Raw genomic sequence first — 24,846 nt, 5'->3', positions numbered from 1 at the left:
TGTGGCATTAATAGCAAGCGTATACTAAAAAATTAATAGCTGTGATAGAAATTGAAAGGAAAACTGAGTCTCATATAACAGGAAATAATCTCATTTTGAAAGAGTTTGAAGAAAAGAGGATAAATCAGTTCATGGTCCCAGAAACGACTGCCTCCATGTCGCAGTCTGAAGAGTATCTATATGTATCCCAGCTCCCGTGGGTCACAGACTTGGGTACCTGTGAAGTAATATTCAGATTGTGGAATGGCGTGGCTAGTGCACATGTATACAGTACACGCATTTTACTGACCTTGCCAGAGACCTCGTAATTTCAGCACTGCTGAGGAATTCGTATACAATGGACAGTATGTAATATACTTCAGTCTATATTGTTTATTACTTACTATACATACAACAGTATAACTGCGTGTATTATATATACAATGAATATTGCATATATATTTAAATATATTTATAGTGTATAATGCACAAATAAGATAACAGCAAAGAAAATAAAGACTAATTAAAGATTAAAGACTAAGTAAAGACTGGCATTCAGAAGCTGGAAACTTTGTCAAAATGGGGAACTCTTCAGTACCTCCTTGTTACTTCTCAGTTAAGAGAAGGCCTTAATATGGCTACTTATTAATTTCATAAGGCTGCAGGCCTTATTTAGTCAACATTATCTCAACTTCCATAGAGTACAGATTTGCTGAATATTTTCTTACAGCTTTTCTATAGAGGTAAGACTTTACAGTCTTCAGATGTCTCTATGGTCACTCAATATGAATTTGTCTTCAAATCATGTCCTTCACTGTATGTCCCCCAAAATACTGAGAGTACTATTGTCCTCATCTGCAGTTGAGGAATAAGTCATCTTAGACAGCAAAGCTGTAATTTTTAAAAGCTAGGAGAGAAGCCAAATGCTCGATGTCTCAGGCCGTACCTGAGGCACCTTTTTGCTCTGTATACAGTTCCCATTGACCTGAGTGGTGACTGTGAGTACTTGACACTTTTGTCAGTAACACCATTGCCGTTCCAGATGGACAACCAGAAATTCACTTGTGGTTTTCCTGGCAGCTGGGAAAAATATGATGTAAATGACTTGTGTCAGGTGAGCCTTGCATGACTCCAAAGATCAAAGGGTTCACAGAATCATACGATCATAGAATCACAGAATGGTTTGGGTTGGAAGGGACCTTAAAGCCCATCCAGTTCCAACCCCCGTGCCATGGGCAGGGACACCTCCCACTAGACCAGGTTGCTCAGGTCTTCATCCAGCCTGGCCTTGAACGCCTCCAAGGATGGGGCATCCACAACCTATCTGGGCAACCTGTGCTAGGGCCTCACCGCTCTCTGAGTGAAGAATTTCCTCCTAACATCTAATCTAAATCTCCCCTCCTTTAGTTTAAAACTATTCCCCCTTGACCTAACTTTGTCTGCCCGATTAAAAGATTGGTCTCCATCTTTTTATAAGCCCCTTTTTAGAACCGAAAGGCTGCAGTGAGGTCTCCCTGGAGCCTTTTCTTCTCCAAGCTGATCATCCCCAGCTCTCTCAGCCTTTCTTCACAGGAGAGGTGCTCCAAACCTCTGATCATCTTCATGGCCCTCCTCAGATCCACATCCTTCTTGTGCTGGAGGCCCCAGACCTGGATGTAGGACTCTAAGTGGGGCCTCATGAGGGCAGAGCAGAGGAGCACAATCCACCCTCCACCTGCTGCCCACCCCCCTGTTGATGCAGCCCAGGACGCAGTTGGCTTTCTGGGCTGCAGGCATGCATGGTTGGCTCATGTCAAGCTTTTCATCCACCATAACACCCAAGTCCTTCTCTGCAGGGCTGCTCTCAATAGGTTTTCCACCCCATCTGTGCTCACATCTGGGATTGCCCCAACCCAGATGCAGCACCTTACACTTGGCTTTGTTGAACCTCATTAGGTTCATGTGGGCCCACTTCTCAAGCTTTTACTGGTCCCTTTAGATGTCATCCTTTCCTTCTGTTGTATCAGCTGCACCACTCAGCTTGCAGTGAATGGGGCTACATCTGGCTGGTGTCACTAGCACTGTTCCCCAGGGCTCAACTCTAAGGTCAGTCCTGTTCAACATTTTTATCAGTGATCTGGATGCAGGAGTGGAATGCATCCTCAGCAAGTCTAAAGATACTAAACTGGGAGGTGCCATTGACTCCCTGAAGGGATGAGAGGCCTTGCAGAGGGATCTACATACATTGGAGCATTGGGCAATCCTCCACAGCATGAAGTTCAACATGAGCCAGCAGTGTACCCTGGCAGCCAAGAGAGCAAACTGCATTTTGGGGTGCATTAAATGCAGCTTACCCAGCCGGTCAAAAGAGGTGATCCTCCGCTATATTTAGCGTTGGTGTGGCCTCACGTTGAACACTGCATGCAGTTCTGGGCCCCACAGTACAAGGATGTCAAGGTCCTTGAAAGCGTCCAGAGGAGGCAACGAAGCTGGTAAAAGGGCTGGAAGGCATGTCCTGTGAGGAGATGCTGAGGGCACTTGGGTTTGTTTAGTTTGGATGAAAGGAGGCTGAGAGGTGATCTCATTGCTCTCTGCAGCTTCCTGAGGGGGGGAGGCACAGCCGGTCTCTGCTCCCTGCTAACAGATGACTGGACATGTGGGAATTAGCCAGTGGAGGATCAAACTGGACATAAGAGAAAACATATTTACCATGAGGGTGGTCAAGCACTGGTACAGACTTCCTTGTGAGGTGGTTGATACCTCGTGTCTGTCAGTGTTCGAGAGGTGTTTGGACAATGCCCTCAATGACATGCTTTAACTTTCAGCTAGCCCTGAAGAGGTCAGGCAGTTGAACTCGATGATCTCTGATGGGCCGTTCCAAGTGAACTATTTATTCTGTGTTATGCTATGCTGTGCTATGTTATGCTCTTCTGTCCATTTCTTAGGAGAAATGGACAATTCAGCTGACAATTTCAGGGCAAGTCTGTCTCTTTCCATGGTTCCCTCTCTCACCACCTCAGTTCTTTCCAACTTCTTTCAGCAAACCAGACAGAGACGAAGGAGACAAGCCATGCTCTTGTACAGCGACAATTCTGCCAGTCAGGTACCCTGCCTGGGAGCAACAGCAAAATCACTTGTGGGGACAGCTCACAGTGCACGGGTGACAGGGCCACGGGTGACAGGAATTCTTGAGGTCAAGTAAAAAGCTGAAAGTGTAAATGTTTTCTTCAAGACACGTTTTAGATGAAGGCTACGTGTTTTAATAAGAAAGTTAAATTGTGTTTTCTATAGCTATACACCGAAAAATCCCACCCTAAAGGTGCCTAAAACCCACACGTTTCTTACTAAATAGAAAACCCGTGGAGTCTAAAGGGTTTATGAAGAAGAGTGGCCAGTTAGGGGGAGATCGGGACGTCGGGAAGTGACACTGCTCTGTAAAACACAGGTCCGCGCCTGCACCCGCGGGGAGCCCCCCGCCGTGGGGCCGGCAGGCCGCCCGCCTTCCCCTTCCCCTCACGGGGAGCCGGGGCGGTGCGGGCGCGCCGGGGCTCGCCCCGGAGCTCGGCCCCGGAGCTCCGAGCCCCTGCGGGGGAGCAGCCTCCGGCCGGCCCAGCGGCCAGGCCCTCCCGTGGCCGCCGAGGCGATCCGGGGGGCGGCGGGACGGCAGGGGGCGCTGCAGGCGGAGCTCGCCGCCCGGGCGTCCGCGCTTGGCGGCGGGGCCGGCTCGGCGGCGCCGCATCATGTGGGCCGGCCCCTTCCATGGAGCCGGGGCTGCCGCCGAGCGCCTCCTGGGCGGACGCCGCCATGAGGCTCTGAGGGGCGGCTGCGTGCCGAGGAGCCAGCCGGTCGCCCCGCCGAGCGCCCGGAGCCCGCTGCCGGCATCTCCCCCGGGAAGGGGAGCCCGGAGCTGCAGCCGCTGCTCCTGCTGCCGCCGCCGCGGGGCCGGCCGGGCGGGCGGGCGGCCCGCGGCCATGTAAAGCGGCAGCGGCCGGGGAGGGGGGGAGCCGAGCAGAGCCCGGGGAGAGGAGCAGCAGCTTCGGCAGCCGCCGCCGGCCGGGGAGGGATCATGGCGACGTCTAATCTCCTAAAGGTGAGAGCGGGGCCCCGGCCGGGCCCTGCGGGAGGGGGCCCCGGCGGCTGGGCCTGCGGGCGGGGGTCCGGGGCAGGCCCCGGGCTCGGAGCTCCACGGGGCGGCGGCGGAGGCGGCCCCGGCTTCGGGCGAAGGGCGCCGGGCCGGTGGGCTCCTGCTGCCGCTGCCGGTGGCCTCCTGCCGGTGGCCACCGCTCGCCCTTCCCCGCTGGGGTCTCCTGACACCGACGGGGGCGCGGGGTCGGCCCCTTTGTTCGTTTCGGGGAGCCCGGGCGTGCGGAGGGCGAGCTGAACAAAAGAGTTGGGAAAGGCCTTTCGCGGGGAGCAGGTGGCCTCGGTTGGGTTGCCACTGCTTTCTGTGTTTTTTTTTTTTATTTATTATTATTATTATTTTCTAACCGTGTTTTTCCGCAAAGGAAAACTCCTCGAGGCCTCCCGGTTACGTTAAACAGCTTGGCTTTTGGAGTCAGACGTTTCCCAGCGCTTCCCCGGCGTTTGATGACAGATGTCAGTCACCCCAAACTGCCGCAAGTTTTAACACAAGTTTTCGCCGTCACAGGCCGGTGTCGGAGCCCGGGACTGCCTGTCCTGATCTTTGCGGCACGCGTGTGGAGAGGAGCGTGTGTGGCCTCAGAGGCCATGCCAGCACGCAGAGCGCGGGCCTACCTCAAACAACTGCTCCTGGAGCCGCCAGCAAGCGCTTCGGGAACGTCAGGCTACTTGGGGTGGAAGGCCCCAGAGAGGCTACTTCTATCAGTTAGCAGTTTAAAATATACGCAAATATAAAGTACATGTGTTCAGCACTGTGTACGATACTTAAATACCGTTCTGAAGAAGTGCTGCTCGCATTTAAGCAACCTGACCTATTTTGGATGTATAGGTTTGCCCTGAAAGTGCTGGTTGTACCGCTCTGAGATGCTCAGTGAGAAAATGAGAAATAATTGATAGCCTTCTTTCTGCCTGGTATCCAAAATAAAAAGGTTTAACTGCCTGAAAATACATATAAAATAACAATAACATTATTGAAATTTAAGTGTACCTAAAATGAATTATCATTAATTCCTTTCTTTTTGCCTAAGTGGGTAGCTAGATTTTAAAGGAAATAAGGCTGAAATAAAAACATGAAATTACAGAATTCAAGACTGCTGGAGGAAAAACTTCATGTTTCACCCAAAGGCATAATGTGATTTTTGTGGAAGAGGATGATTTTAGAGTGAACAAACTCAGTTTGTCTACTAGTTATTGTTTTAGTCCTTCACTTTGCAGTGCATCTAAGGATCTCTGGAAAGACTGCTGTGTGCTCTGACAAGACCTGGTTGTATAGCCCATAGCAGACAGAAGAAACAGGCCTGTGAGATTTGTCAGCATTCCACTTCAGCTGTTTTGAAAGAAAAATAGGTGTACAGTAAGTGAAAATAGTCAAAGGCCTTGATTTTGTGAGATGACTCTGGTCTGAAGCCTCTTTGTTGGCTTTGTGATGTCTTTGCAATCGGCTTTTAAACCATGAGCATTTTAAATTGACAAAAAGATGTATGTATGCACAGTGTGTTTCAGGAAAAAATGCTACATAGGTATTTAGAGCAGGCCTTTTTGACACCGTGGGGGTTTTTTAAGCAATATATGTTAGTTTCCTAAAGACAATAATCTATGAGCCCTATGTTACAAAAGGGAATATTATTCAGTGGTTTGACTTCATTTATAATGACACACTAAACCAGTAGGAGAATTGGAGCTAGATAAGGTCTTCTGTTCCCCAGTTCTGATGCTCAGAGTGCTCTCGGAGAAGCAAGCTGTCAGTCCTAGGTTATCGTTGATTGGCAGTGCCTTGTACTGATTGAGGTTTGGAGATGTACTTCTGCTTTCATGCTCAGGGCAAAAGAGCAATGTCCCCTGTACGGTAAAAATCCTTGAGTAAGAAGGGAAAGGTGTTAAAATCTCTATTTTTTTTCTGTATTTTTTTCCCCCAAAAGCCCATGTAATCAAATCCAAGTCAGGTTTAAGTGGGTCTTGTTTTTGCTAGGATAAACAGGAACAAAGAGTTTTCTCTGGTTTTCCCCCATCGTCTCTTGACCTTCTACACAGCTTAGAAAATGAAGTGAAATACTTGTGTCTTACGCTACTAATGAATCCTAGCAGAATCAAAATGTGACTGCGTCTCATCACTTTACAGGGCATCATTGAAACTTCACTAATCCAGTTTTCATAAATGCGCAATGTAAACAATTTTTTAGTGAGAAGCATATTCTGAAAGAGCCTTCTTCAAATGCAGAATTAGAATGACCAGTCATGCCTTGAATCCTGATGCGACACAGGGAATTGTAACGTGACCAAACTAGCAAAACACTCAGTAAGACCTAAGCATTGCCTGGTAAGCTAGTTTGTACCCAACCTGTAGCAGCGTTGAGGGTTTTTTTTTTTATTTTGCAGTTGGCTGATGAGTACCATGGAAGTCTGGTCTCTTAAACTACGTGTGAGGCTGGTACTTTCAGAACGGGGGGTACTTTGATTCAGGGAACATGTTGGATTTGTAACCCGTTCGCTTTGTTGGTTGCAAGATACTCTAAGCCAGTTCTCTCCTGACATGAAGGTACATGAGATTTTCTGCAGCTCCTGGAATAGAAAGCAGCTCAGTTTATCATGGCACAAAGAAAACCTGAAGCTGTGTCCATGCTAGCAGGTCTTGACGCTTCTGTAGAGCTTACTGGAGCTGCTGGAGGTGGCAGCAAGTGCAAGACTCCATGCTCGCAGGATGAATTGCAGTTTGGGCCTGGTATTAGGAGGGAAGTAGCAGATACCCTGTGGATTTAAGTGAAACAAGAACCATGATTTACCCTTCCATTTGTTTCAACTATATATTTGGATCTTACGCCTCTGTCACTTAAAACTGGTAACATCTGAAATTTTTAAATTCTTCAGCTTAAAGTAAATATTTCCAGATTTGTGTTTTAAGTTCATCTGTGTCTTCCTGCTTATTTCTAATTAGAGTATCTTTAAGAAGCTCATGAATGTTGCACATTGGTTAGTTACATAGCTGAACTTTCCCTGTGGCTATTTTTCTGCTTTGTGTAGCTACTTCACTACTACCATTATACTGATTTTTAGAGCTAGCAGGGAGAGAGATCAATCAGGTTGTGAATCTTCATGCTTATTGCAGTCTAGGAGCTCGTATATCCTACTTCATACCTCTGTGAACTAGCCTTAATACGTGCATTGTCGGAAAACAGTTCAGTAGTAAAAGCAAAGATGTTATTGAAATGTGCTTTATAATAGAGGCTGTTGCTTTTTCACAGTGTTGTTTCAAGCATCTGACAGATCAGGACTGCAGTTGTGTGCACCTAAAACGTCGAGAGTACCACAGTAAAGAGCACTGCTGAATGGCCAAGTGAACACTTCAAAGTACAGAGGGGCAACAGCAGGGAGGTCTGGGAGCAGAGCCTGGGTCCTCTGATTTCTAGTCTAGCTCCCATTGAATTCCACATTTATTTAGGCTTTTGTATCATATTCTGTGCCTGCTTCTGCTGTGCTGCTCTGAAACTTGCTTGCCGTTATGGAGAAGAATTTCATGTTATGTGGTAGTACCCAAATCAGGAAGACTGTTAGTGGAACAATTCATATTGCATTCTTTTACTACTTCTACATAATATCCACCAACATAGGCTGGGAGGTTTTCTATGTGATAGTGTAAAATAGTGTGTTTAGGTGTTTGTTCATAGAAGAAAGGAGAGCTCTAGCATATATTTCAATATAATAGCAAAGCTGTGTGCATTTCAAGTGAAGTTTAGTGTTAAAATGGAACTTTAAATCTCTGAGCACATTTAGTAAAGTGACTTTTGAAACAGAGTATTTCATAAGCGGAGTTATTTTCCAAAGTGTTAAATTTTAAACTCCTAGGATGGTTACTTAGCCAGGGTATGGCCATCAATCCTAATCCACGTTGTCAGAGGAGACGTGGTAAGTGCAGTAACCCTAGTCGAAGGTGTGACTTACCTTCCTGCTTGCCTTCCCTTCTAGCTGTGCTTTGAGGAAATGAGCTGAGAAAGAAAAATTCTCCAGGAAATACCAGTCAGAAGTCACCGGGGTGCGCAGGTGCTTGAGGAAGTGACAACAGGTCCTTCGTTTTGTCCGGGTCACTGGTGGCTATGTGACTTCAGTAACAACGAAGAATTACCACCGTTTGACCTCTTCTACTGTAAAATTGTTTTTGAATTGTTCTTATGCACTAAGAGGGGTAGGGTTATTGAATGTGACCGATGCACAGTACACTGTGTTGTGCGCCCTTTTGTGTTGTAACTTCAGTACAAGAGCATAAGATGAGCGGTCACAAAAGCGTGAATCTATCTGCGAAATGTTGAGCTGTTAATCGAGATTAAAGAGTAGTTTAGCTGAGTGGGATTTTTAATCCCAGTTATCACGTTCCCTCATCAGCTTGATTTAGGAAGAAAGGAGGAAGTGTAAAAAAAAGTCTTATGTATAGGAAACAAAGTTCTAAATTTCCTTTGTTGTGTTTTCTGCCAAGCTTTATTTAGGGAATTCTTTTTAATTAGGTGCATGTTTGTTGCAACTGGGCGTGTGGTTTTTACAACTGAAGTGGAGTTTGTGTGCTTCTTGGCGTGTACCGGGAAATCACGATGTCAATTGCATGAACACTACTGCTTGCAAATACTGTTTTACTTCCTCTGTGTTTTACAGTGAAACAAGTCTTACTCACAAAGATAGAGCATTCATTTTAATTAATTTATTTTTTTTAATCTTCATCTGCGTTCAGCAAAGGGCTGAATTGCAGAACAGGCTTCTCACCTTTACCAGAAAACTTAGGGGATCTACTCTGAAGTTTCACTCCAAAGGAAAACTTTTAAAGACGTTGGTTTTACTTATCTTATAAAGTCTTTTCTGGAACTTCTCTAACTCCTCAGCAGCTAGTCTTTCAAGTTCATTATCCTGCAAAGAGGGACTGGGAACAGAAAGAAATGTCTGCAAGTAGAGGCTAATCATTTTCACAGGAATAGAAAAGATGTGAGAAAGTCATCAAAGTTTGGAAAGTAATTGTAATGCCAGGCCTACTTGGGGGAAGAATGTATTTGAGGATTTTCAAAGATGTGGCATTCAAATTATTATTATTATTTTACAGGAGAAGATAACAAGCAAAAGTCCCTTTCTCTGAATTTGACAAGCAATTTGAAATATTTTCTTACATGATGAAAACATTCTGAACTTCCTTGGACAGGGGCTGCTTCCATGAGACCCATACTCAGTGCCTGCCACAATGATCTGATAATGCTGTGAGGTCTCCTGGTGCTGTTGCTATAAAAATAGTTCCTGCGATGCCTGTTGCATCTTTATAACTTAAAGCTGAGACGTAAGAGCAGCAGGGGATACAGGTTCCAAACTGTGCTTATTCTGAGTATTAAATAACAAATGTATTTGTAAATTTCCATGTACAAGTTAATCAGAAGAAGATGGTTTAGAGAACATGGCATGCTGCTCGTGCTTATTTATCTGAAGAGATGCTAGTGGCAGAACAGTGCACTTGTCAGAATTTCAAGTAGTTAGGCTGTATTGTTTGCTGTATTTGAAGTGAATTGTGTCAAATTTACATTACTAGCCAAGACAGTGAGCTGTTCAAAAGTAGACGGTGTATTGGAACATAATGCTGGAGGTAACCAATAGTCGTTCTGCCACAACTTCCGTTCAACTGTTTCTTTAATTGCAGGTTTTTCTTTTTAAAATGTGGAGCTGTAAGCAAATAGGATTACAACAGTAAAAGGTGTTTCTCTCTTAAAGCGGTTTGGTTTTGTTTTGTTTAATAATGGAAGTCACCTAATCAGAAAAATATGGGAGCACTTGATCTGTTTAACTTTCCTCTTAATTTGTACAGTGAGTTTGAAAAAAATCACCTTGGATTAGATTTTTTGGAATAGTGTGAATCCTTCTTAACTGCACCAACTGTAACCTTGGCTGCTGAGGTGCTGATGGCCAGTTAGCCCACAGGAAGGGAGTCTGATACAACAGCTCCTGTGTTACTCTGCTTCCTTCCTCTCTTTGCTGCTCATGTCAAGCACACGTGGAGCTAAAGGTACATGGCAGCATCCACAGGTGTTAACCGGGTTCCTAGCTGCCGTTTTGGTCATGGTAACTTATTCAGAAAAGGTTTGCAGCCCTGCCTCCTGTCTTTTGCTGTGTGTATCTTGGCTGGAGCAGTTCAGCTGACAGAGTATCATCCGTGTTGTCTGTGTATAACTCCATTAACAGGTGGAGAACATTTGCTGGAACCTGTTGCACTGTACTAATGCAGTGAATGAAGGAAGAAGTTGGCTAGCTGATTCTCTAAGAAACAAGTAATAGCTTTGTCACTTTTTCGAATAATACTTTTTGTGAAAAGCTTGATTCGGCTATGGTGGTGTTGCTCAAATGCTGGGTAATATGAGACACCTCTGAGAAGAAGGTGTTTTTATGTTATCCACAGAAACTGCAATCCTTAAAGATCACTCTAAATAATAAGCGATTTTATTAACAATACATTTTTTTTATTCCTTTTAGAATAAAGGTTCACTTCAGTTTGAAGACAAATGGGATTTCATGCGCCCTATCGTTCTGAAACTTCTTCGTCAGGAGTCTGTCACAAAACAGCAATGGTTTGATCTGTTTTCGTAAGTAATTTTTTGGCATCTTGTGTCCTCCTGTGTAATAGAAATACTGTTATGGTACTACTTATCCTACTAGTTTGTTAAGTTTCACCAAGTGTGCCTACTTCACAGTAAATGTGCAAAAGTAGTGTTTTACTGGGATTCAGGTCTTTGCAAATAAAGTGGAGAAAGTGCAGAGCTTTGACTTCATCTGATCATAGTGAACAAGTTTTCTACCTGCCCACAAAGCTTTTGTTAGAGACGCAATGTTGATTACTACTTTGGCAGTAATTTCATTTAAAGGCAGTTTGAATGTTAGATTTTTCTGATTTAAATGGTTTTCTTCTCAAGTAACTTAAGAATGCTAGTGAAGTAAAAGGGTAATGCATATTAACTGGTATAAGTTGAATAATTGCATACCTTAAGAATAATACATATAACATTTTTCAGACATTGTTTGCATTATTGTACCTTCTAAAAACCTAAGAGGTAGAGATCCCTCTCTCAGGATAAAAACACTGCTGTTTTCCTCCTTCCAAAAAGCCTGAAGTTACTTCCTGTTAGGTGCTGATTTTTTTCCTTAAAATACATTATGTCACCTTTGTCAACATAATATGGAAGTAAGTTACAACATACGTATCAAAAGTTGACCTAAAATCATCTTTGTCTCAACGTGGAGTTTTCTCTCAAATACAGTTGCAGCTTAAATCAGCAGTTTCTTCCTCTGCTTTTTAAAATCACTCACAAAAGTTTAATGTGAAATGCAGTCTTGTTGCTCTTTTTGAATCACAGTGCAGTAATTCTCTTTAGAGCCATCTGATTGCACCTGTCACGCTTTTCTGCCAACCAAACAGAAAGGTAGTTTATCATGTAATGAATTTTAATATCTTATGATATCACTGCCATAGTAGTTGCCAGAAATGTGGTGTAGTTAAGTTACAAATTCAGTCCTGAGTCATTGCTGTCATTTTTTTTAATAACTAGTTCAATAATTCTGCATTGGTATTGAAATTTTCCAAATATTATTTTGCTCATAGCTCAATTGTTGAACTGAATTTAAGTACCTTTAAATTAAGTATATCAAGGGAAAGTATCCCACTCTCCTAAGTTTCTGTTTTTGGACAGCACTTTTTGTTGAACTTTTTAATAAAAATTTGAAAGCTGTAGGGGTCTTCTACCTGCTCTTTGTGTATTATCTTCCAGTATTTCTTTTTAACTTCTGTCAGGAAATGGTGCCATTCTGAATACAGTAACATCTTTTCTGCTTGTGAAACTTACATAAGCCTCTTAAGTTAGCTAGATCTCTGTAAATCCTTGGCCAGCACCTTTGTTCTGTGTAAAAGGAACTTTTTATCTTGCAGGTTCCGTCTTTTCAGTTAAACTAAAAAAGTTGCTTTTGTATTGAAATAACTGTATTGAATTAATAGGAACAAAGCCATACCTGTAGATACTGTAGTTGCTTTCCTGCAAAGACTTGGCCTTATTATTGAAAGGAGGAAGAAAAAAACAGGGGAAGGTGATGAGGCAAAAAAGAACCCAACAACCTTGGTAGGCTACACTAAATATGATGTTACATTTAGGAGTGTGACTTCCTTTGTTTAGTCTTTAACATGGAAAGGAAATAGGAGTTAAGTTACACTTGCTGGACTGTCACCTGAGAAACTCAGGAATTTATTTGAATATTGATTAAAACTCATTAATATAATTTTGCTTTGTGTTGCTATTTGGTAGCTTTTCTGCAGTAGAGCTGCACTTCAAAGTGCTCCCACCATTGTGAAATGTTTAAGTGATCTTATTAAACTATTTAAAGCTTTTTAAATTACCTGATGCCTGGACCTCAGGTTTCTCACGTGGAAGGCTGGTTTCCTTTGTAGCAGAAGGATGTTGTAGTGCTTGGATTGTGAAAGTTTGAGTGAAGGCTGCATCTTAGAGTATTTCAGAGTAACACAGGCTGAGTTGCAGTACTTCTGCTGGCAAGTGATTTCCATCATTGTCAAAGAAAAGCTTTAAAAAATTGTCCATAATGCAATAAGGATTATGGAATAGGTGATGAAGACAAACTTGACTTCTGCATATTCTTTAAATCTCCTTCTTGACCATAATATTTTCCTAGCCAGGTTGCTGTTATTGCTTCCCATACTTCCTTAAAGTTTTGGTCCCTTCTCCAAACGTATTTTCTTGCATGTGTCACTGTGATCTACCCACATATTGTTGGACAGTGATAACTAATGTATGTATTATTTTCTTAGAAGTACTTAAATTATGGCTGTTTCAGCCTCATATATTACAGGATTAAACTTCGAGTAGTTGCTACTAAAATACAAATAAATTGTTTTCTAGAGATGTACATGCCGTTTGCTTGTGGGATGACAAAGGTCCAGCAAAAATCCATCAGGCTCTGAAGGAAGACATCCTTGATTTTATTAAACAAGCACAAGCAGTAAGTTATTAACGTTTCATAACTGCTATTCGTATTATTAGAAAAAAATAACCAAACAGTTCTGACTTACTTTGGATTGAAATGCATTGCTTTTTTGTTTGAAATGTTGATATTCTAGAGATCGTAATTACCCTGTGAACTTCTATTGACAAACAGAAGACTTAGCCTTGAGCATTTGCTTTGTCTCATTGTTTTCTCACAGTTCTTGAAACTGGGGTAAGCAATGACTTTCTTCTTTTAAGCATTATTTTTGTTTACCCAACGGTGCTTATGGAGTATTCTTCCTCTTGAAAATTTCTTGAGGCAAAGTTTTCTATAAGAAATTACTGTCTGGGAAGTACTTTTTGTCTAACTTCAGTGCTTTGCTGACATTCATTAATGGTTTTTTAAATGTCATATATATGGCATATTAGAAACATCTGTTCTGTTGGCTCAGCAAGATGCACTGTCCAGTTTTATGGACTCTCTGCAAATAGTCATCAATAGATTCAAAAGGCAACTTTTGTTTTTAAAAATGCGTAGTAAAAGATATTCCATGTAATAAGGGATTTGAAAGTGATCTCTTGTGAGATTCAAAAAATAAATGAATAAAATTCCATGACAAAGATTTGTAAAGGAGAAAATGAATCTTTAAAGCCTTTCTCTAGTGAAGAGATTTACAGTGCTATGGCTTTGTTCAAAGGAAGATACGGTTCCTGTATAGGCCTTTATATAAGCAGGCATATACATGTTGATTTTTATTTACTTTAAAGTTCCATCATGCATACATGCATAAATGCTGTGCTGAACCAGGGCCCTCAGTATGGTCTGTGTTGGCTGCTGGTTTAGGGACAGCTTTTTAGGCATTATGATAGTGGTTGTAGTTCTCAAGCATTGCTAAAATATACTTGTTACCTTTTATTTGGCCCAGATAGGTAGTTAAGTAGATGCATTAAATTAAACTTTCCCACTATATATAATGTAATAATCCTTACAGGCTTGTACTTTTTTTTTTTTTTTTGGTATAGTTGTACCAGTGCAAGCCTCTAAGACCAAAGACTTTAAGCTTCTTGACTTGCAGATGGCTTAAAAAAATATTCAGTTGGAAACATGTTAACAACTTCTTTGCTGGTACCTTTCTTTTCCATTTAGGAAAGGTCTACATGCCAGAGGTTGATGACCACCGCTCTAAACTAAATGTCACTTAAATATGTAGACATTCTTATTCTGCTATATCTGTATGTTTGTATTTTGTATGGGAAAATATTATAAGCAAAGTTAATCTGTTTTTATGCAGAAGTTTGTTTATAAATTACCTCCTCTTCTTCCCCCTCCTCCAGAGAGTGCTGAGCCATCAAGATGATACAGCTTTACTAAAAGCATATATAGTGGAGTGGCGCAAGTTCTTCACCCAGTGTGATATTTTGCCCAAGCCATTTTGTCAATTAGAGATTACTTTAATGGGCAAGCAGGGCAGCAACAAGAAGTCGAATGTAGAAGACAGTATTGTTCGAAAGGTAAGTGAGAGGTATTAAAGGGTTTTGTTGCACACTATTCTGCTTATAGTAATAGTACAGAAGATATTGTGTGTCTAAAGATGAAATTGCACCAACCATATAATACGATATATCATTTTGCTTCAATGCGAGGGTCAGAACAACCTGCAACTTGCTATTTTTTTCTCTGCATGGCAATTTCAGTTTCTTTCTCCAGTTTTGCTTTGGCTATTAGCAGTTTCGTTTCTTTTTTTGTTTTGTTTATTTGGGTGGTTGTTTGGTTTTTATTTACTTAAAAAATACTATAACTTCAATGCTAGTGGAAAGGCAATTATAAACTCACCTACTCTGAAAACTTTTCCTCCGCCTGGGAAGCTCTTCATATAATCACCCAAAATGATCTTTTTATTTTCCTCAAATACCTGCATTAAATTATTCTCTGTCTACAATATCTAAAAGCAGTTTGACCATGACAAAGCTGTGATGTGTTTCTGAGATTGGTTGACATTCCCTCTGTTTTCTTCTCCATTTGTACTCATTTCAGCTCTTGTAAACCCATTCTGTAATTGTACAGAGCAGCCGTAATGTGCATACTGACAATGTTAAAATTGTCAAAAAGTAATAGAGGCAGCATAATCAAATAAGTGTTTGCTTTAAAGAACATTGCAATGTTTTGAACAATTCCCTTCCAATACATATGACTTTAACATTAGAAGTGGAAATTTAGCTAAAATTGACAAACAGTTGTGGAGAAACTTAGAATAAAGAAAGGTAAAATGAACTCTCAAAAGGATATCTGGCTTTTGTTGGGTGCTTGTTGTGTTAAAATCTACACCGTACAAAGCAAGAATGAAAGACTATGCAGTCTTACCGCTTACTTTGCCGTATTGCTGTGTCATCTTTTCCTAAGCTTGTTTTTTGTAAGTTTGTTCACAATCACGAGTCAGAGTTTGAACTGGTACATTTTACAATTCCAGCTGCTTTCCACTTCCAGTATAGACTGATAACTGGCATGCTTAGGGTGCATTCGTGGTAGTTACTGCCATGTTTGAAGGTAAATGGTGATACATGATGAATATGCTTTGCTCTGCGTATTGAAATTTCGTGTTAGAGAAATGCAACCCAAAACCATCTTATTTATTTATTTATTTACATAACTTTCGTGTTATTTGAGTTTTAGTTTTTGCTTAAGATTGAGCCTGCCAAATGATGAACTGTTTGTCTCAAAAGTACCCCCTGGCACTACAACTCCTGACACATTCTATTGCTGGAAATGGTACTTGGCTAATTAATGAAAACTGTAGAAGGAATACAGAAACAATACAGAATGGTAGAAGTAATAGCTGAATCAAATGATCTTTGCTTCCCTGGTTGTCCCATTTCATAAAGTAAGCTTAAAATATAAACTGCATATAACCTCTATAACAAGCCAAGAGCAAGTTCTAAAGTAGGTATATATCCTGCAAACTAGATCATAATTTGCTTGATTTCTGTTTCTGCTCTCTTGTATTTCTTTTGTACGAACTTAGGTCTGCGTATACCTTTCTGACAGGATTTTTTTTTTCTTCCTAATATGCAGCTCATGCTAGATACGTGGAATGAATCCATATTTTCAAATATAAAAAATAGACTTCAGGACAGTGCAATGAAGCTAGTTCATGCTGAAAGACTAGGAGAAGCTTTTGACTCTCAACTTGTAATTGGAGTTCGAGAATCATATGGTATGTCTCGCACAAGCTGATCTCTCTTGCCTCCTTACCTAAGGAAATGAATTTTCATCATAGACGTTGACAGATCTGTTGGTAATTTTGGAATGATTATCTCATTTTGTACTGAAGATGTTGTTATGTGATACCAACTAAATTCTGTTCAAAGTATCTATAACTTCTAAGTGATTTTGCTATGCATTGGTTTCTGCAAAATTGGTATTTTCAAAGAGCAAACGTTTTGATCTTTTAAGCTTGCAGAAATAACCTCAAGTCTGTGCTATTTTCCATACCATTTGTGATTTTTCTGACAGTTTGAAAAAGAAATACTAAGCAGGCTGCATCTAAGACTCCCGGTTTTTCTCTTGTTTGCGAAATGTAGATTGGTATATCGGAAACTTTTATGACATTTCACCATTGTCTGCATTTTTTTTCAAAGCTCTGCAGCCTGTTGAAGTAAACATGCAACTAATTCTCTCTCAGATGACTTTATAGATATTCTAACTATTTAGAATTCTAAATGTATAGGTGTTCTAAATTCTAAATGTTTTAAAGCCTGTTCCATTTAAGGGCTTGTTTTATTTTATTGATTTATTTATTTCCATAACAGTTGAGAGGAAGGTGGAAACTTTTTTTGCTCAAGGTGCTGGTTAGGAGTAACCCTGCTGTCTCCACACCTAATTTTTCTAAAATAGCAAAAAATCCTAATACAGAAAAAATGTCAAAAATAAAGACCTGAAGACTCTTAAGAACATTGTCTAAGAAAAGCTGTTTGCTCAATGAGGTAGAGAAGTCTTTGCTTCATTGGGCATTATTCTGAGCTTTGGTTTGTTTGTTTTTTTTTTTTTTTAACTTTTCAGTTTTGCAACTGTATGTGTATTTTTCTGGTTACAATCTTAGAATGTCTGAAACGATGGAGATAAGTATACACTGTTCTCTAGTTCTGTACAGGTAATCTAAATCTTCTTGGAACAAAGACTGAGCAGTTGATTACCTTGGATTCAATGTGCATTTGCAGGATATTTCAAATTGTTCAATGGCATCTTGAAATACAAAACTTATTTTAATGAGAGGGATTTGCTTATTATTGTCCACATAAATTTCCAAGAATTAAGTTTGGACTTTCTCTTTGCAGTTAACCTTTGTTCTAATCCTGAAGATAAACTTCAGATTTATCGGGATAACTTTGAAAAGGCATATTTGGATTCAACAGAGAGATTTTATAGAACACAGGCTCCTTCTTATTTACAACAAAACGGTGTACAGAATTATATGAAATATGTAAGTAAAAGTTCTGTTGTAAATTTGTTCTGGAAATGTTAGTGCTTAAAATGATTGCTGTTCTGCTTTGGCACAGGCAGATGCTAAACTCAAGGAAGAAGAGAAAAGAGCACTACGATATTTAGAAACAAGGCGTGAATGTAACTCTGTGGAAGCAGTAAGTATAGCATAGAAAAATCACTGTATTTTATTTTTATATATAGTTATTACATGTGAGTTGATTTTTTGTGTGTGTTTGTGCTACTTGGTATCAATAAATTGTTATGAAACTGTTTATCTTACTTTTTTTAATCATCTGTTACATTTTTTCCTTCCAAAAACCTATGTTACTTTCTAATCTGGCAGTTTACAATTTCTACAGATATCTTAGTAGTAAATCTAGATTAAAGTTCAGATGGAAGGGCAGATTTTCATTCAAGTTGATTTTTATTCTTTCATTTTGAGTCAGTTTTTTTCCCCATATGCTTAACAGTGGATGAGGATGTTTGAAAACAAGTACACCGATGTAGTAGGTGAACAGTTTCTCAGTGCTCATTTAGAGCACCTGAAAGCGTTACTGTTCATTGCAATCAGAAGGAAAAATGAAAGTTTCATTAAATCTGTTCTAGATTTCCTCTTAGGCTGAAATACGGCCATTTAGTGTGTTCCTGTCCTGCTCTCTTTCCCCCCAGCTGGGCAATATTTTACACAGTTCAGACTCAGGAGAAAGATTTAACTGCAGTGAATAGCTCATAATTGTCTATGTTGGAATCGGTTCAGGAAATAGGTTATTTTAAATAAGTACCCTTTAAATCTGAATTTACTGCAGTTGATCAAAATTTATTTTATGTCTCGTGTTAAGTTGTAAATCATTCAATTTGCATAGCTATAAATTGTAACCTGTATGAAGAGGCTGACAAAAGAGAAATGGTCCGGACATGTACAAACAGTTTCTGTGCTAGATCTGGCTGTAGTGTCTTGTTTAAGCCAACCAGGCTGGTCCAAATAGGGTATGCTGGAATGAGAACTATTCTTAGCTCTTGGATGTATACTTGGAAACTAAGTAGGGTAGTTGGTGTTCCAAAAGTCATGGCTCCCTTGAGAGGAAAAAGGTGGTAGAAATGTTAAGCTGGTTCCTGGTTTGGAAGAGGGTTTACCACATTTACTAACCTACACGTTTTAAGGAGATACGGTTTCATGTATAGATTTTTCTTCAAACTACACTTTTTTCTGTGAATCAGTTTTTATTTTATTAATTATTTTATACAGTATACATGTTGAGAACAGATTTTGTGTCACAACAAACTTGAGACAGCTCAGACTTTTGAGTTCAGGTGGCTAAATGAGCTAATTCTGTGTTTAATACGTTTCAGCTAATGGAGTGCTGCGTCAATGCCCTGGTGACATCTTTTAAAGAGACTATTTTAGCTGAATGCCAAGGCATGATCAAACGAAATGAAACAGAAAGTAAGTGAAGCTTCAAGAACAGTGCAGGATGAACTCAGCGTCGTCTGTATAAAAATAGATTTGTTGGCAGATTTATCAAATCACTGCTTTTAATAGATAGTGGCAGTGTTTTGTAGATAAAATGTTACTGCATGTATGTAACTTTATCCCACAAAATTATCGTTATTGGTTAGTATTTTTTAATATCACTTCTGTATGTACAGTACCCTGACTTGAATGACTGAATAGCTCTCATATTACTTGAATGAAAGGAATATTTTATTATTCTTTTTATTTATTTAGCATTTCTTATTGTTTTCCTTATTTTTCTTACAGCTTATTTTCCTCATGTTAAATTTACTGTGATAAATTTTCCATGTGTGTCATTTTTTGAGCAGTTCATACTGTCGTGTTGTTTATTCTCTGGCTGCTCCCCCCCCCCCCAAAAAAAAAAAAAAAAAGTGAAACATCTCTTAAAATATCTCTTATTGCTCATCATCTTAGTTCTTAGTGCAGGACCAATAGGTCCATGAACCAAATGTCTGCCAGTTGTTCATTTGGTTTGATAACCAGTATGTGACTGTGAATACTGAAAGTTAGCTCTGTATGCCTTTTTGAAGTTTTCAAAAGGCTCTTCTGCTGCCAGAAATTGCGAGGTTAATGTTCAGAAGTTGTGTGTTGGTCCTGTATGATAAACCAAACTAGGTAAGTCATTAAAAAGTCATAAATCAAGTTGAAATCACAGGGTGATTACTTTTTTTGAAGGCTCAGTATCCTGCAGACAGTGATTATTTATTAATATTTATATGAGTTTTTCACTTCTATGCAAATCCAGTGAAAACTGGATTTTATAAGTTAAAATAGTGTAGGAAATACTTCTAAAGCTAGAAATATTTGCCCTCAAAACTATGTTATAGTGATCTGTTTGCATAGCAGCATGATTTCTGGCAGTAGTCCAAAGCTAAATCTAGAAAGCCACCAAACTTATACGAGTATAGGTTACAGCCTCTGGGAGAATACAGGAGGCTTATTTAAATGAAGAGCTTCAGAAGATTTCATCTGTAGCACCCAAAGCATCTTTCTTTAGAAACTTGGTGAAGTATTCACACCATCCTCTGTTCCCTTGCGGCTGCCTCTGCCCCATGATATTGCTGGGTTGCAAAATACTTTTGTTTTTATTTGGTATACAAGAACTCAAGCATCTCTTTCAAATCTTTTCTTTCCTGGACCTATGTTACACTGTTTAAAATGCTTTAGTGAAGGATGCAGGTGCAGATGATTAAAGATTTAAAGACTGGAGCTATACATAGAAATATATACATCTGACAGTATCCTCTGCTGTACCTCACTTACACATGTGTCTCTCTGACATTAATTGCCCCAACAACTTCATTTTTTTTCTTATTGAACAGCATCTGACATAAAAGGGCTGTTTTTTTTTATGCTATGAGCTGTGCACTACTGTAAAATACTCAGTTACATTAAGTATTTAATATTTACTTGCCCTGCAAGGGAAGGAAGGCAAAATGTTTTCCACCTAAAAACTACCAAAGATGTCATGACTTGCAAACACTCTTCAGAATCAGCTTCGTGAATTCTTGTTTACTTATAGCACTGGGGAGGGAGGCCTAAATTTCGTTCTGGAAATACTTCATAACATAAATAAAAAGTAAACTTGTCTTCTATAAATGAAAAATGAAAATAGAACTTGTTTAAATGCCCCCAACAACTACAGTATGGATTTCTTTACCTTTCAGTTGCATTCTGAGAGGCATTTCATTGAAATGTTCATTTCTTCTTTTTTTTTTTTTAATTTGGAAATCCATCTTTGAAGACTCTGAAGTATTCCTCAGCCGCTGCTTATTAGGAGAGACCACTGATTTTTATTTTTTATTTTTTTGGGGGGGGGGATTATTATGCCATCACTATCTTGGATGAACAGACATCATACGCTTTAATATCCCGCCCACTTTTTTTTTTTTCACCAAACCTCTGTGGTCTCTCTAAATTGATCTGCTGGTCTTAGCCCAGGTTTCTTTGTGGCCAGCTTTGTGAAGGGATTATTGATGTTTCAATCCTCTTTTCTAGTAATGTTAAAAAATAACTTCACCAGAAGTAGACAAATACAGTGTATTATTTTTTTTTTAAGTTTTTGAAATGATAACTTTAAGAACTAAATTGTTTGGGGAAAAATAAAAGAAAAAGTGCTATGTACCTTGATCAGTTCCAGTTACTTTAGAATTTGGCATGCTTTTATTTAAAACATTGTAGATGATATTGAAAGATGCATAGAGAGAGCTCTGTTTGGCTTTTAATTTTGAAAGAGAAATGTTGAGACCATATGATTTCTTATGCAAACTCTTGTAGGCTTCTGACTGAAAGCCATCCATTTTTGCCAGGGATTTTAAGGCAAGTTATACCGGGAGCCTGGATTTGATCTAAATTGCCATTGACTTCAGGGGGTTTTATTCAAGTTTGTGATCTTAGATGTGTAAGCAAGTATTACATGACAATAGATATTTCTTTTTTGCCTTCAGAAGAATATCCTTGTGGGTTCAGAACAAATACAGTCTTCAAAACATTTTTCTTTCTAAGGGATGAATTGGATTATCTGTTCCTTACATATTCAGTGTCTCACTTGAGATAATCCCAAGCAGCACACTTGTGTTTTGCTTTTGTGGTTTGTTTGTTTTTTTAACAGGTCTTTGACTGGTGGCTTTATCAGTATTTGTATCTTTCAGAGTTGCATTTAATGTTTTCACTGATGGATAAAGTTCCAAATGGGATAGAGCCCATGTTGAAAGACTTGGAAGAACATATTGTTAGTGCTGGACTTGCAGATATGGTAGCAGCTGCTGAAACTATTACTACTGTAAGTGTGTTGTTTTAAAATAAATGAGGAAAAAAAAGTTAAATGCCCTAATTTTAGGATATACAAATGTGAATTGAAATAATTATTGAAGATTTTTTGTTTGAACATAAATCTTTTACTCTATCAAAATTTGCGATGCCCTTAAAATGTAAGCAATACAGAAATTATTCTCAGCTGTTGCTTTAAAACATGAATCCAATTTGTAGTAAAGAAAAGCTTATAAACTAAGTGCAGAGGATACTTACATGTTAGGATTTAAAAGGCCTAATCAGTTTTCTGTAAGTCCTAACCCCCTGATGAAATTTGAAATTTACTTTCAACCACTGATCTAAGAGTGGTCGTTCAGTGTGGAAACTTAAAAAGCTTTGGTTTTCACCATTCGTTCTGAGCATTTTATCGTCTTTTTCTCTGGGTCTAGGAGGCCTGAGTATTTGCAGCAGTTAGGATGTGCCTTTGGTTGGTCCTTGAAAACCTTTTTTTTCATTGGGAAATTATTCTACAATATTTTAAAATTGTATCTGTTCTCTTTATATGTTTTTTTATATAGGTATTTCTATTCCGAAAATCTGTGAGACTTACATGTTGTAAAACTCCTTTCAGTACAGGGAATAAAAATAAAATGTTCAGTCATAATCACTCAGGCTTGAGGATACTGTGTTATTGCAGATGGGAGAATTATATGTAAGCTCACACTAACTTCTCTGGAGCCTGTTTTTTGTTTGATTTTTGCCTCTTTAACTTTAGGATTCTGAGAAGTACGTAGAGCAATTGCTTACACTATTTAATCGATTTAGTAAGTTGGTTAAAGAAGCTTTTCAAGATGATCCAAGATTTCTTACTGCAAGAGATAAGGTATGTGTTTCTACTGACCACTTGTTTTCAGCTTTTTAAGAATTGTTGAAAATCATATTATGACGTCTCTCAAATCCCTTGCTAAATCTAGAAGTTGCTCTTATTCTGGTAAATATGTGCACTAAAACAGTGACATATAACAATTAAATAGTTTTTAATTTGTAGTGTCATAATGCATTTGTGTTGCATTCATGTATAGCTTTGTAATGCTGTAGATCTGAAGATGATCTTTGTATAGAGCAAATTAAATTTTAATGCCTGATTCAGCGATATGTTTAGGAATTACCTAAAATTTGTATTTGGGTGTAGTCCCATGATTTCAGATATGCAACCCATTCCATGCAATCCCTTCCTAAGCTGCTGCTTAAGGTAGTGCATTAACAGAAAAGAGGAAAATGTAAAACATCAATTAAAGGAAAACTGAGTCATAGGATTTGAACTCTCATATCGAAAATCAAATCGGTAAACTTTGAGCTAATAAAAGAATTAGATGAATTTCTTTTTTGCAGTAATTTAAAAAGGGAGATAAAATCTATGATTCATATATTAAAGAGAGAAATTGAGTAACGTGCTAATCATCTCTAATTATTTATTCTAGGCATACAAAGCAGTTGTGAATGATGCTACAATATTTAAACTTGAATTGCCATTGAAGCAAAAGGGGTAAGCCTTATAAACTTTAATGTGAATCAAGGTTTTTAAGTTGTTAAAGACTGAGCTTCTCTTTTTAAATGTCCTTATGAGGTGGTGCTGTATTTAAAAGTGCTTTGTATTCTTTGTGTTACAGAGTTTCAGATTGATTATCAAACTGTTAAGATGCTCTTCACGTGGAGGCAGATCAGTGAATAGCAGTTGATTTAAACTCAGCTTTATTTCTTGTAATTATGGATCTATTGTTTTGTGGTAATGAGTTGTTTCAGTGGTTGAATTTAATGATGCTTTCATGGATTATTTCTTCCAAAAAACTGAGCTACATAACTGCCCAAATTTCAGTGAAAGTCCTGGGGAAAACTGAGGCTGTAATCTTTGAGAACTATGACTGGTTAAGATGTGACCATCCAGCAGCCAGCTGGATGGCCTTCTCTGGTGCCAGCTGGGAGCGGGACTTGTGCGGCTGTTCCTTTTTTGTTTCAGTGCAGGGTTAACCAGGTTAGTTGAAACAACTTTCAGCAGAAGATTAAGCTGACCCATGTGACTCTTCACTCGAGAGGAAAAAGCACGCTTACAGTAGCTACTCTGCAAACTCAGCTCAGAGGAGGTAGAAGTCAGTCAGTTGATGTTAACATTTAACACGTGGTGTGCCACTGGAGTAGGAATCTGTACACATTATGTGTTTGGGCTAGCTTATGTGTAGTTTGTAGTCTGATTTACTGCAGAAACAAAGCTTATGTAGCTGGGCTGCCAGCTTCCCTTTCCATTAACTTCTGAACTAGTTTGTCCAATCGTGTTGAAATTAGGGTGCATTGAAAGGTGAATGAAGGGTGCATATTTCCTATTTCTGTACCTTATATCAAAACAGGAGCACAGTAGATGAAAGAAAGCAGAAGACAGAAAGAGGAAGTGCCTACTTGGGAAAAGCCAGACAACAGGGGACATGGATCCAGATTGTTCTCATGTTAGTTAGTTAGGGCATAGTTTCTTATAGTTTCTAGTTTAGAGACCATTTATTTTAAAAAAACAAAACAAACGAAAAAAAAACACATGAGTTTGAAATTCAGAGGCGCTTTTAATTTATTTGCTAGGACTCTGTTAGAAACTGGGTACATTCTCTTTCTCGGAATACTAACACTGTGCACAAAATAACGTGTGTTCAATGGCAAACTGATCTAAGTTCTCTAAAAGCCATAGATAAAGTAAGTCTGCGTTATCACAAGACAGTTATACCAGTTGAAATGATTCTCTACATTTTTATAGTTATGGGTAAAACCTGTATTTTTCTTAATTCCAGTTTATCACATTACTCTCTTCAGGATAAGTTGCTGTCAATTTAACTTACCTACAAGTTCCTAGTTTATGTTTTTCCTGTGGAAAAGGCATAATTAAACTATATCTGTGAGAATTTATTATTTAACAGCCACCCTTCCCCAACTCACAGCTGCTAGATACCTGTTCTGTATTTGTGTTC

General features: G+C 39.3%; 1 protein-coding gene across 2 annotated transcripts in view; it reads left to right on the top strand.

Annotated features, from left to right (window-relative positions):
- Positions 1-3,694: 3,694 nt before the first annotated feature.
- The window catches only part of CUL5 (cullin 5), a 33,009-nt gene continuing 11,857 nt past the window's right edge, over positions 3,695-24,846 (top strand). The window contains exons 1-11 of one of the 2 annotated variants that reach the window (XM_048078211.2): positions 3,695-4,048; positions 10,585-10,694; positions 13,011-13,110; positions 14,430-14,606; positions 16,165-16,306; positions 17,427-17,572; positions 17,649-17,729; positions 18,925-19,018; positions 21,739-21,869; positions 22,614-22,721; positions 23,320-23,384. In XM_048078211.2, the coding sequence (XP_047934168.1) occupies positions 4,025-4,048; positions 10,585-10,694; positions 13,011-13,110; positions 14,430-14,606; positions 16,165-16,306; positions 17,427-17,572; positions 17,649-17,729; positions 18,925-19,018; positions 21,739-21,869; positions 22,614-22,721; positions 23,320-23,384 (1,178 nt within the window). In that variant the 5' untranslated portion in view covers positions 3,695-4,024. Of the gene's footprint in view, positions 4,049-5,330; positions 5,453-10,584; positions 10,695-13,010; positions 13,111-14,429; positions 14,607-16,164; positions 16,307-17,426; positions 17,573-17,648; positions 17,730-18,924; positions 19,019-21,738; positions 21,870-22,613; positions 22,722-23,319; positions 23,385-24,846 lie in introns of those variants that run through there. The other variant, XM_066989826.1, reaches the window with a different exon arrangement.

Source organism: Anser cygnoides, chromosome 1 (assembly GCF_040182565.1).
Source record: "Anser cygnoides isolate HZ-2024a breed goose chromosome 1, Taihu_goose_T2T_genome, whole genome shotgun sequence".
Taxonomy (NCBI): domain Eukaryota; kingdom Metazoa; phylum Chordata; class Aves; order Anseriformes; family Anatidae; genus Anser; species Anser cygnoides.
The sequence above is the reverse complement of the archived record's forward strand: the minus strand, read 5'-3'. Positions and strand labels throughout refer to the sequence as shown.